The sequence below is a fragment of the Rana temporaria genome, chromosome 3 (genome assembly GCF_905171775.1).
Source record: "Rana temporaria chromosome 3, aRanTem1.1, whole genome shotgun sequence".
In the NCBI taxonomy this organism is placed as follows: Eukaryota; Metazoa; Chordata; class Amphibia; order Anura; family Ranidae; genus Rana; species Rana temporaria.
In genome coordinates, this window is record NC_053491.1 from 284,751,421 (window position 1) to 284,764,773 (window position 13,353).

A 13,353-nucleotide genomic window follows, 5' to 3' on the forward strand; every position below is an offset into this window, starting at 1 on the left:
GCATCCACTACGTGAAAGAATGTAAACACTCCACACTCGCCAGATGTTATTGACTCCCCTACCTTATAGTAAGCAAGGTCTGCTGGGCTGGTAGGTCTTTTTTTGGGGGACTTATCCCACTACAGTGTCCTACGGTGGCTCCCAATGGTGCAGATTACCTCCAATAGTGGTTCCAGAGTTCCAAAAGCATATTATGCAGGTATACAATAAATGGAGAGAAAGCGGCTCATAGTGTAAAATCCTTTGATAATTTATTCTTTATAAGGCATTTTACGAGGTAAAAACTAATAAAAGTTAGTAATGTGAAGCTAAAACTAAAAAGCGCCACTCTTTGATAAAAACAAACTGCCTCTTTTTGTTAAGAGTATGGATGCTGCTGGTTACCTGGCATGCGTTCCACTCTGTGGGCTGGAAAGGATGCACGGGAGAGTCAGTTTGACGTGTTTCGTCATCTATGTGCGACGTTATCAAAAGCCAAAAAGGCTTGTACCATTTTCACTATAATCTAAAACTTTTCAAAAGTTAGTGACTATAAAGAAGAACCGAGAAGTAAACATTAGCACAGAATTTCTTGTTAAAAAAGAAAAAACATTAGCACAGAAAAATGGGAAGCCAAAACAACTTGTGTTATAAAAACCTGCAACGTTTTCACTTCTCCCATTTAATAATAGAACCTGTGTTTGAATAGTTGTTACGTACCTGATTGCAGAGTCTACAGGTGAAGAACTGGTGAAGTTTCGATTGGTTGGGAATGACATGCTGATGTACTGTAAAAGATTCACCAAAGGCAGCAATTTCCAGTGGAAGTGGATCTCTTCTGACTTACAAAGCACAGCAACAATTAAAATAGAAAGTAACAAAATAATAAGTGAGCAGAATTTTCAAAGTCGTCTGGAATTTTCCCCTGGCTCAGCGTTAAAACTTTTACCTGTGACTTTTGGAGATGCTGGAAAATATGAATGTCATTTTTCTGACCATATTGGGAAGCCTATACATCTCATTACCATCAAAGGTAATTTTAATTAATTGTGGTTAACAAACTATAATGATCGGTTAAAAACTGAAAATTGCAGCCAGGCATACAGGCTCATTCACTTGTTTTCCTCAAAGACCAGTCAAGGGGTTGTTGTTTTATTTTTGGAGAACTTGGATAGGGATGAGGGAATTAGTTGAGATACTTGAAACATTTGAGCTATGTACATTTGAGGACTTAGGTATTATTCAGGACAAGCTATATTAAAGTCTGTGCTTGTAGCAAACAGTAGACTTCCGCTTTAAGGTAGTCATAGTAGTATTAGTAGTTAAACTGTAAATTCCCTTCTAAGAGCCACAAGAGCAGTGTCCTTTTAAGTGGAAGAATATATGGACAAAAATCTTCAAGCCACCAGCTGGTGTCCCCTTTAAATTGACCCACAGCTGACTTTCTCTAGCACCTGAGGGTGCCCAAGATCTCTGAAGTGACTGTACTCACAGAAGGCCCAAGGACAGCTGGTTGCCACCTTCCAACCAAGTGACACCTTACTCCGGTGATACCAGACCAGATCTTCAGCGACAGCCCCCCTCAGTCAGCTAGTTCCAGGGTGTCAGCATCCAGGTCATCAGGTTGCCCACCTGGAGCCTCATGACAGCACACATAATAGCAACTTTGCCTGGAAAGGCAGCGTGCCCTTCCAGGCTGGACCTCTCCATGAAAAGACCCTGGGTTCAGAGTGTTTACAGAATAAATAAAGTCTCCCACTATGTCATCAGAGCCTGCCTCTCTGGGATAGGCCAGGGCTTTATTAATATTCATGCTGCCATCGGCATACCTTTACATCTTTCATCCAGAAACAGTTACAGAGGGAGCTATTAGACCCGACTGGCAACAGTTAAACACACTGAGCAGACATTAAGGCCCCATTCACACCTTAGCATAGCGTTTTCAGGCAGAAAGTCGCGCAATTTTATCGCGATTTTGCTACGATTTTTGCGGCGGTTTTTACCGCGTTTTTGCCGCGATTTTGTACAGGTCAAAAGGTCACCCATAAAAAAATGCACAAATCTGCCTAAAAAAAGTCCCAGAACTTGTTTGAGCTTCAGGCGTTTTGGAGCTTCTGGCTTCAGGCATTTTGGGGTGGAGATGTGAACCATCTCCATAGAGAATAATAGATTTTTTCCCCTCCCTCCAGCATTTTGTAGCTTCAGGCTTCAAGCTACAAAACGCTCAGGTGTGAATGGGGTCTTATAATCACAGATACACTGAGTACATTAAGCAAACTATGCTTTTACCTAACAAACATTACAGCCACACTGACTACAGTGTGGCAACTAAATTTACCTATCAAAACACGCATTAATTCTAACTAACTAGTTCTAGCTGGCAGCTGAGCAACCTGAGCACAAAGAAGGGAGGGCTGAGAGCCCGGCCCTGACACCATCTAAGTGACAGTCAGGGATCTAGCATTATTAAAAGGGGATTTCAGCATTGGCAGCCCTGAATATTCTCTCATGGTCAAGTCACTTTAATACATGTCATGTTTATGTGCATGTTTTTGAAAGACGAAATTTAACTTGAATCCAGGTCACCAACCCAAATGCAGTATGCATGGTCTTTTGCATGCACCCATTTGTTAATTAAGAGCAGATTCTGCTTATTTTTTTATGTTTAGAAGAGTAGTGCATGGATTTCATGTTTTTTTTTTTTTAAGTACATGGTCAGAGCACAAGGCTCTAATTGTTTTCAAAAATGCTGGGCTCGGGGCACAGTGAGCCCACCCAGTTGTGTGACAATAGCGAATTGATAGTCGCTATTGTCTTCCTGCTTTTTCTCCTGGCCAATCGGGTGCCCAAGACCCGATTGGCCGAGAGGAGAAGCAACAGTTTTGGCCAGGAGCAGAAGCAGAGGGGAAGCTCCCGAGGAGGAGAAGCATGGGGGAAGCCGCCAAAGCTGCCCGCGACCTGGATAGGGAAAGTTCATGGCTAGTGGGCAGACGGGTGAGCAACAGGGGTGGAGGGGTTTGTTCGTCATCAACAGAGCAATGGGGGGGGGGGGGGGTTCGGGTGGTTTGTTTGCTACCCACCCAAAAAATGGAGCACCAGCTGCCACTGCTTTTCACTTGGACTGGAAGACACAGAAAAAGTCATACAGCGCTTCTGGTGTGAACAAATATCGAACTCCATTAGCTAAAGTTAAGCCCTGTACACACGATCGGATATCTGATGGAATCTGATCCGATGGATTTTTTCGTCGGATATCCGATGAAGTTGACTTTCATCAGTCTTGCCTACACACCATCAGTCAAAAATCCGATCGTGCCAAAACGCGGTGACGTACAACACGTACGACAAGCTGAAAAAATGTTCAATGCTTCCGAGCATGCGTCAACTTGATTCTGAGCATGCATGGATTTTTGTCCAATGGCGTTCCACACAGACGATCTGATTTTTCTATCGTTTTTTTATCCATAGGAAAAATTTAAAACATGTTCTATTTTTTTTTCACCGATGGGGAAAACAAACAGATGGGGCCCACACACGATCGGTTTGTCCGATGAAAACAGTCCATCGGTCTGTTTTCATCGGACAAATTGATCGTGTGTACACGGCTTTACCCTTTGAGATGTCTGCATATTTACTGTAAATGTTACTTGCTTATAAATACATTAATATCATTCTTTGTTTTAGTGACTGCATATCCCACAACAGAAGTTTTCCATGGACAACCTGTGTCACTGACGTGTTCTCTGTCCTATCCTTTACCTAAGAATGACATTGTGCTTGTCTGGGCCAAAACAGCTAAAATGCGTTCAGTTCCTCTAAAGACTCATATTCTGAAAAATGAAGAAACAAATAGCAGTGTGTTAGTTGAAGGTGACAGTATAGAGAACATGAACTGGACATGTATCGTTTTTCATGAAGGGACTTTGGTGGCTTTCATACCAGTTGAAGTACAGTATAAGCACAATGCATATGAATATACTACGGTGATTTATAAAACATCACTAAATCCAACCACAGATGAAGGTATGTTTAATATATATAATTGATAATATTCCTGATTGTTATACAGTATTTAAATGGACCCTGTCAGTGCCCTATAGGTGACAAACAAGCTGTAGCACTTGGTGGAGCCTGCCCATGAACTCCCTAGTGCCAACATGATCATCTTACAAGAGAAATTCAGTCTGGTGCTGGAGGGATAGCATAATAGCATGGACAGCTGCAGCCGGTGGAGTTTATTTTTGATGCTGATTTCTCACATAAAATATTGTATCACGCTAACTGTATGCAAGTTATAGGTGGAATAATAATAGACAGTATATTAATTCCCATTTTTAGTTTAAACGTCTTTGTTAATGTTTTACCCCATATTCATTGAAAACCAAACTGTCAAGAAAAACAATAGTGACAGAGTTTGTGACAAATTATAACACTGCCAGGGCTTACAATGGTAATCTTTTATGCCCTTTAACGACTTGAGGACCGCCGCACACCCATATACGTCGGCAGAATGGCACGGCTAGGCACAAGGGCGTACAGGTACGTCCTGTTTAAGAACCCAGCCGTGGGTCGCAAGCACGTGCCGGTGTCACGCTCGCGACCCAGTCCGAAGCTCCGTGACCGCGCCCGCAGGACCCGCGGAGCCGATCTCCACCGGAGTCCCGCAATCGGGTCGCAGAGCTGAAGAATGGGGAGAGGTGGCTTGTCAGTGATCATCTGTTTTTATTATAGCAAAAAGTACAAAATGTTGATTTGTTTTCAAAATTGTCGCTCTATTTTTGTTTATAGCGCAAAAAAAAAAAAAAAAACGCAGAGGTGGTCAAACACCACCAAAAGAAAGCTCTATTTGTGGGAAAAAAAGGACGTCAATTTTGTTTGGGAGCCACGTTGCACGACCGCGCAATTGTCAGTTAAAGAGACGCAGTGCCGAATTGCAAAAAGGGGCCTGGTCCTTTAGCTGCATAATGGTTCGGGGCTTAAAGCGTTTGTAAAGGAAAACATTTTTTACCTTTAAAATAACAAACATGTCATACTTACCTCCACTGTGCAGTTCGTTTTGCACAGCGTGGCCCCGATCCACGTCTTCTGGGGTCCCTCGGCGGCTGTCTCTGGTCCTCCCCGCAATTACTCACCACAGTCATGCGAGAGCTCGTATGGTGGTCAGTAATTGCGGGCGTGCTCCCGTGATACAGCGAGCGGTCATAGCCACTCACTGTATCACTCGGCCCTGCCCCTCGGCGCGTCGCGTCACTGGATGTGATTGACAGCAGCGCCAGCCAATGGCTGCGCTGCTCTCAATCAATCCGCTCTAGCCAATCAGCGGCCAGGTTGAGCGGCGAAGAGGATATCGGGACCGCGCGGGACTTTCAAGCAATCAGGTAAGTATAACAGGGGCTCTGAGGGGGGGGGGGGGGGGCTTGCAGGGGGCGGCAGCATTCTAAGTCTTTTCACCTTAATGCATTAAGGTAAAATCAAAATTTTCTTTACAACTCCCTTAAGTGGTTAAATGCTTGACTTTATTTATTTTACGTCTAGTGGTACAATAAATTGTGACTACAGATAATAAAATAAATATCAAAAGAACTCTTGTCAGCCTTTAAAAATAAGTATTGTGTGGCTCCTCCCAACCCACAGCATAATCAAGGATAAATGTGTTTAGCCTAGGGGGTTTAAAGTAAAGAAATACTTATCTTATTATTCCCCCCCCCCCCCCCGCATAGCCACTGTTGTCCTCTGCTCCCCTGAATGTGAACTGACGCACACTTGGTGCCAGATTCAGAAAGAATGGCTTAAGTTTAGGCGGGCGTAGCGCATCTCATATACGCTACGCCGCCGTAACTTAGAGAGGCGAGTACCATATTCACAAAGAACTTGCGCCCTAAGTTACGGCGGCGTAGCGTAAATGGGCCGGCGTAAGCCCGCGTAATTCAAAGTAGGCTGGTAGGGGGCGTGTTGTATGGAAATGAATCGTGACCCCACGTAAATGACGCGCCTAACGAACGGCGCATGCACGCGCATGCTCAGTATCACGTCAAATTTTCTCCCTAAGTTACGCCGGCTCAATACTAAGTCGACGTGAACGTAACCTACGCCCATCCCCATTCACGTACGACTTACGCAAACGACGTAAAATACGACGCTGTTCCGACGTTTCAGACGTCCATACCTTAACATGACTTACCCCTGCTTTATGAGGGGTAAAGTTACGCCGGTCGTACGCCTTACGTAAACAGCATATTTTAATACACCAGGCGCAAGTACGTTCGTGAATCGGCGTATCTAGCTCATTTGCATATTCGACGCGGAAATATACGGAAGCGCCCCTAGCGGCCAGCGGAAATATGCACCTAAGATAAGACGGCGTAAGAGACTTACGTCAGTCGTATCTTGGACAAATTCTGGCGTATCTGATTCTTTGAATCAGGCGCTGAGATACGACGCCTCACAGTCGGACTTACGACGCCGTATCTGGAGATACACCGTCGTAAATCCTTTGTGAATCTGGCCCATTGTTACTTCATTGTACACAATAATTGGGTGAGGGGACAACTGCACAACTGGTAAAGAAAAGTGCCTTTGTGGGACCAGTACTTTTGCTGTTTAAAAGCCTGTGAGAAAGAGAAATGAGGTTCAACAACTCAAGCTCCCCTGGCAGTGCCCCACTTCCTGTAACAATCATGTTATCTGGACAGCTTGGTCTAGAGAAAATTATAAAAAGGCGTGTGCAATAGAAAAAAATGTGTCTCCATGAAACACTAGACTAACGTTAATTAACACAAGTTAATGTGAGTGCATGACAAATGCATCTTAACCGCATTTTATTTTTCAAATAACGTTTTTTATTTATATAAAACAGTTCACAGTTTGTAATAAAACACAGAGACTAAAAGGTAAAAGCGAACATCTACCGCTAAGTAGAAACACGTTTCCCACATCCAGTGGGTATAGGAGGGTTTGGGCCATTGGCCAAAGCAATTCAGCAGTAGGAACCAGCTCTGTCAGTAAACATAGCACAGTGTACAGTGTCTTACATTTAGTGTCACAAACATCACTGCAACATTAGTCTATCACATTGAAAAGGGAGAAAGAAATGGAGAAAGGGAAGTTAACCGCATTTTAAATGCATTTAAAACACATGGGGAAGGAGATTTACTAAAACAGGAGTAGCAAGGCATGACTAGTGTAGGGATCTAGTTTAACCAATTAGAAAAAATAAAAAAATAAAAACAGATACATAATTCTATACTCACAGTTGAGGAAAGCAAAAAAAAACAATAAAGCATGATCCAATTGGCTCCAGCAGGGAAACGATTCCTTCTTGATCAAATCCTGAGAAAATCGAATATTCCCTGGACAAACTTCCCCTTTCGCTATTACCTCTAAACATCCATGGAGAAACCTTTCTGTATGTGAAAGTTAAATCTCTTTTCCTCCAGACGTAAAGAGTGCCACCTTGTCCTATGTATTGACCTGAAAATGAATAACTCTACACTAACTCTACAATAAATCTAATGCCGAGAACACACGACCGTTTATCGGGTTCTAAAAAATTACGTTTTTAAGGGTCTAGAAAAAACTTTTTTTTCAACCCGATCATTAAAACGGCCTTGCCTACACACGATCGTGAAAAAAAATGCTCTAGCAAAGCGCGGTGACGTACAACACGTACAACGGCACTATAAAGGGGAAGTTCCATGTGGATGACGCCATCCTTTGGGCTGCTTTAGCTTTTGTGTTAGTAAAAGACGATTCGCGCTTTTCAGTCTGTTACTGCGTGATGAATGTGCTTACTCCAATATGAACGATAGTTTTACCAGAACGAGCGCTCCCGTCTCATAACTTGCTTCTGAGCATGCGTGGGTTTTTCACGTCGTTAAAGCCCACACACGACCATTTTTTACAACCTTAAAAACTACAACCTTAAAAACGTTGTGAAAAAATAGAGCATGTTCAAAATTTCTAATGCCCATTTTTTAGATCGTGAAAAATGCTCTGACATGATTTTTAATGACATAAAAAAAAACGTAATTTTTAGAACCCGAAAAACGGTCGTGTGTACGCGGCATAAGTTCAATATATGGACCACTTATGTATCTATATATGTTGATCGTATCCCCCTTAATCTGTTCTTGTCAAGAGAGCATACATTCAGTTTAGCTAATGCTTCCTCGTAGCTGAGCTCCTCCATGCCCCATATCAATTCCTGATTTCCCTTCTCTGTAATTTCTCCAGTTCTCCGATATCCTTTTTGAGAACTGGTGCCAAAAACTGAACTGCATATTCCAGATGAGGTCTTACTAATGATTTGTACAGGGGCAAAACGACATCTCTCTTTCTCTGGAGTCTATGCCTCTTTTTATACAAGATTTTTTTTTGCTAACTTTAGAAACTGCAGCTTGGCATTGCATGCTGTTATGTAGTCTATGATCTACCAGAATACCCAGATACTTTTCCACCACTGAGTGCCCCAGCTGTTTCCCTCCTAGTATGTTTGATGCATGCTTGTTTTTAGCCCCAAAGTGCATAACTTTACATGTATTAACATTAAACCACACATGTTTATCTCCTATGATCATCAGCCCCATGTATTTGCCATCATATGGTATTTTCCTGATTCATACATTCGACCTGGAGAGAAAATAGCCTAATAACATAGCCCCATTCCCACAGAATGGACGTACATGCTGTTTCATGGAATGAATAGCTCTGCAACTTTTTAATATATACACACCTTAATATTTCATCTAAAAAGAGCCCCTAGCAGCCATCCTCCCTCTCAACCTTACCCCATTGACCTTAACACTATTGTAACACACCCCTAACACTGGCCTTATCTTTTCTGGAGCGTACTTACTTAAAGGGGTTTTCCACCTTTTTTTACGTTTATTAAAAGTCAGCAGCTACAAAAAAGTGTAGCTGCTGGCGTTTAATAAACTGACACTTACCTGCTCCATGGCTCCAGCGACGCGCCGGCTGGGGCTCCGCTCCTTGCCCCCCCTCGCCGGCCGGCGTCTTCATTCTTAGTGTGGGCACCCGGCAGTGACAGCTTTCGGCTTCACGGCCGGGCACCCACTGCGCATGCGCGAGCGGCACGGCGCCATCCGATTGGAGGGGCTGTGAAGCTGTGAAGCTAAGCTAATCGCCTTTCCAGCCCCTCGGCGGAAGGAGGAAGTGGGACAGGAAGTCCCCTTCTCCTGAAGCCCCCACTCCCCCCCAAAAAAATTACATGCCAAATGTGGCATGTAAGGAGTGGGTTAAGCGGAGGTCCATTTGGTTAAGTGGGTTAAGCGGAACTCCTCTTTAATATTATTGAAAAACAAAGTAATAACATCAATCGCCAGGTGCTGAAAACTATTGATTCATGAAAACATTTGAGACCTTCTTTCTAGGCTCCAGTTGCAACATGGTAGCGATGTATCCCATGATATGGACTGAAATGTCTGAAATTGCGGGCTTTGTAGGTCATCTTTCAGAGTGCTGTATTTTGCTGTAACACAGACTCACCTTGTGTTTTGTACACAGTAATAGATTACTTGGTGTAAAACAGTTTACATTCCTGAAGAGGAAGTAAACTTCCTCTGCAAACTTTTACCTATAGATAGGCCTATAATAAAGCTTACCTCTAGGTATTGAAAATATCTCCTAAACCTGTACAGATTAGGAGATATTTGTAGTGCATGCAGCCAGTGACATCACTGGCACATGTGCTCTGAAGAAACAACCCACGTATGCTGTTCCTTCCAAGCCTATGCGTGGGTGGCTCCCACGCGCCTGCGCAGGAGTGACATCAAAACACAGCTTCGGCCAATCACAGCGCTGGAGCATGCAAACCTGGAAGAAGCGGTGCGGTGCCCACTGCAACAGCTTCGTTCTACCTCTTTTGCAACCTCTTTAATAAGTATGGGATCCAGCGGCGTTTCTTCAGAGGACTATGTTGTGATGCAGAAACCAACCTTGCTGACTGTATATACTGCATATGTGTGATGATATGTGTGTTTATTAGGTAACATATTCTATTTTATTACCATCTTTTTGAAAGCCACTAACAGCCTTCTCTTTTTGTGTTACAGAGGAAACAGAGGAGAGTAGCAAATTGAACATGTTATATTTTGTCAGAAGTATTTGTTTGGTACCGGCCTTTGTTGCAAGTGTTCTAATTCTATGTAGAACAGTTAAACGAAAATGTAAGTTTTGCTTATTATAAAGGATCCACATTCCGTTTTCTAGAGAATTTTAAAAGTGATGTACCAACCTGGATCTATTTATGTGACAGCGACATTCGTTTGTAAGCTCCCTGATACAGGAACCAGTGGTTGGGGTACAGATTTCCTGCATGGTGCAGATATGTCCACGTTTTTAATCAGGGGTGGATTATAATGGTGCCGCATTGTGGTCCAGGTGTGGCCTTTCCGATTGCCGCATTGTGGTCCAGGTATGGCCTTTCCGATTGCCGCATTGTGGTCCAGGTATGGCCTTTCCGATTGCCGCATTGTGGTCCAGGTATGGCCTTTCCTATAAGCATAATATGCTTTTATTGAGAGGTTGAGTATATGCAAATCGATTAAGGAAAGACGCATTACCATTTACTGTGTTCACATAGAAATAGTTTATATATTTTTAGGTGAACAATTGCAATAATTATTTCAATGTAAATTCTGACACCAGTAATGCATGGAGTAGGGTCCATGTCATTTGGATCTACCAGGGGTATTGGAAAGGTCTGATGTAAGCTGTTCATTTAATTTAAAGCCAAACTCTAGCAAAAGCATTTTTGTAAATATTTGACCCGTTCTGACAGTGATCACCCAGACAGGAGGAAAGGCGGAAATCTTCTCACTTGAGCTATAAATGATAAACAGATATAGGTCCTAGCTCTTCCCCAGTTGGGATATTTCCCCTCGCTTCTTGCTCTGATCTCCCGGAGACACTGGCCCAGATTCAGGTAGATCCGTGCAATATTTGCGTGGGCACAGGGCAACGAGTTTTGCTCTGCGCCCACGCAAATATTTTGAAATGCCCGCGATTCACGGAGCAGTAGCTCCGTAAATTGCACGGGCGATATGCTAAACAGCCGGGCCTAAGGCTGCCTAATGTAAATGATCCCGCCGGGGGCGGGAATCATTTAAATTAGGAGCGCTCCCGCGCCGAGCGAACAGCGCATGCTCCGTCGGGAAACTTTCCCGACGTGCATTGCGGCAAATGACGTCGCAAGGACGTCATTTGCTTCTAAGTGAACGTGAATGGCGTCCAGCGCCATTCACGAATCACTTACGTAAACGACGTGAAATTTAAATTTCACGAGCGGGAAGCGCAGCTATACTTTAGCATAGGTTGCCCCTGCTATAGCAGGAGCAACCTTGCGCTAAAGTCGCCGTACGGAAACTCTGTACCTTGCGTGCGCAGGGCCCGCGCAACTTTTGTGAATCGGTGGTAGTATGCAATTTGCATACTATACGCCGATCACAATGGCCGTGCCCCCTAGCGGCCAACGCAAGAATGCAGCCTGGGATATGAAGGCATAAGGAGGCTTATGTCTGTCATATCCTAGGCTGCAGTCGGTGTAACGAGGTTCCTGAATCAGGAGCACTCGTTACACCGGAGCAAGTAAGCACTTGCGCCGCGCAACCTATGGTTGCGCGGGCGCAAGTGCTTCTTGAATCTACCCCACTGATGGCAATAACATTTTTACAGGGGTTTATCTATTTCTATATTCAAGTAGAGCTGAAGGCAATTTGTGTTTTTTGTTTTGGATAGGGTTGGGTATAACCCCTGTCAGAGGTTTTGCCATCTCTGTTCCATTAGGGGAATTTCCCTTCACTTTACGTCCCATAGCTACAACAAGAAGTAAAAGGAAATCCCAATAAAGTGAGGGAAATCCCCAGTATTAGCCAGGGTCAAGAGAATTGATGTCAACATTGGAAGATTTCCTCTCTGTTCCTGTTTGGTGACCCATCAAAATTTAAGGACGCCGCAATAAAAAAAACAGGCAGTTGTCTAAAAAACTGGTTATACTTTAAGGTTAGAGTTAGGGCCCTTTCACACGTGCGGACCGTATGTCCGTATTTCATCCATCCGTTTTCGGATGAAATATGGACATACATATATCCCTATGGGATAGATGGTGTCAGCGGATGAACATCCACTGACACCCGATCTCATCGGTCCCTGCTATGGTCCGATTCTGCAGACGGAGGAAAATCCTATTTTTCCACCTGTCTGCGGATCGGTTTGGGTGAACACAGACAGACGGTCCATGTTCATCCGATTCCCCCATAGAGGAGGGCAGAGATTGACAGCGTGGTCCCTGTACAGTGTGCAGGGACCGCCCTGTCATCTGCCGGCTCAGCGGGGATCAACGGAGCGATCCCTGCTGAGCAAGCGGACATTAAAGGAACGGATACTCGCGGGATCCGTCAGTGTGAAAGGCCCCTTAGGGTTGGCAGAATTTGGGTTTTAAAGGTAGACTACTGTATATTGGTTTTGGTCATACGTTTATACAATGATCTTTTATTCCTAAACATATTATACAATAATTAAAATGTCTTAAAATACTTTATATCCTCTTTAATATGTTTAGAATACTTTAATGGTATAAGAAGTGTGTTTTTATAAATATTATGTCATTGTTTTTTCAGATACAGATGTTCCCGGTGCTTAACTGTATTTTGTTGAAAGCAGAGCAAAAGACCCAGAACTGCAGTTATGTCATTAAAAGAAAGTGGCAATCTGCTGTCTTTATTACATTGTTATGATATGTGGATGCCTCTGTATTATATATGTTTATGACTACTTCAAATTAAACCATTTTATGCACTGTATTAGACTGAAGGATAAAACCTTATGCATGTCAAATTAACTACATGCTGCTTTACCTTTGCAACAGAGACTCCGCCCAAAACAGATTTCTTTATCTTGAGCAGAGATAGATAACCTACTTTTCCCTTAAATGATGGTTAATCACTTGTCTACAGGGTCCTTACATCCCCTTCCTGCCCAAGTCATTTGTTTTAGCTTTCAGCGCTGTCACACTTTGAATGACAATTGTGCGGTCATGCTACACTGTACACAGATGACATTTTTTATTATTTTCTTCACACAAAAATAGATTTCACTGCTGTTTTTTTTATATGTTACAAAAAAAAGACCAAACATTTTAAAAATTGTTAGTCTTTGTCAGTAGATTTTATAATCAAGTAATTTTTCTCCTTTTACTGATGTGTGCTGATGAGGCGGCACTGATAGGCTAAACTGGTGGGCATTGATAAGGTGTCACTTATGGGCACTGAGGCCGCGTACACACGGTCGTTCCAAACCGATGAGAATGGTCCGACGGGCCATTTCCATTGATTCACGGCTGAAGTGGCCTGATGGTCT

The 13,353-nt window shown here is 43.3% G+C and overlaps 1 protein-coding gene across 1 annotated transcript; it reads left to right on the plus strand.

Moving 5' to 3' along the window:
• The first annotated feature begins 694 nt into the window (after positions 1–694).
• Positions 695–13,000, plus strand: LOC120930846. Its single transcript, XM_040342014.1, has 4 exons — positions 695–1,012; positions 3,664–4,002; positions 10,050–10,163; positions 12,615–13,000. The coding sequence occupies exons 1-4, from the start codon at positions 757–759 to the stop codon at positions 12,635–12,637; spliced, it is 732 nt and encodes a 243-aa protein (XP_040197948.1). The 5' UTR covers positions 695–756; the 3' UTR covers positions 12,638–13,000.
• Positions 13,001–13,353: the final 353 nt, after the last annotated feature.

Excerpts from the sequence above, each read along its gene's own strand:
- LOC120930846 (XM_040342014.1), top strand. The coding sequence starts at position 757 with ATGCTGATGTACTGTAAAAGATTCACCAAAGGCAGCAATTTCCAGTGG. Across the intron at positions 1,013-3,663 it reads ACATCTCATTACCATCAAAG|TGACTGCATATCCCACAACA; the intron begins GTAATTTTAATT and ends TCTTTGTTTTAG. Across the intron at positions 10,164-12,614 it reads TAGAACAGTTAAACGAAAAT|ATACAGATGTTCCCGGTGCT; the intron begins GTAAGTTTTGCT and ends TTGTTTTTTCAG.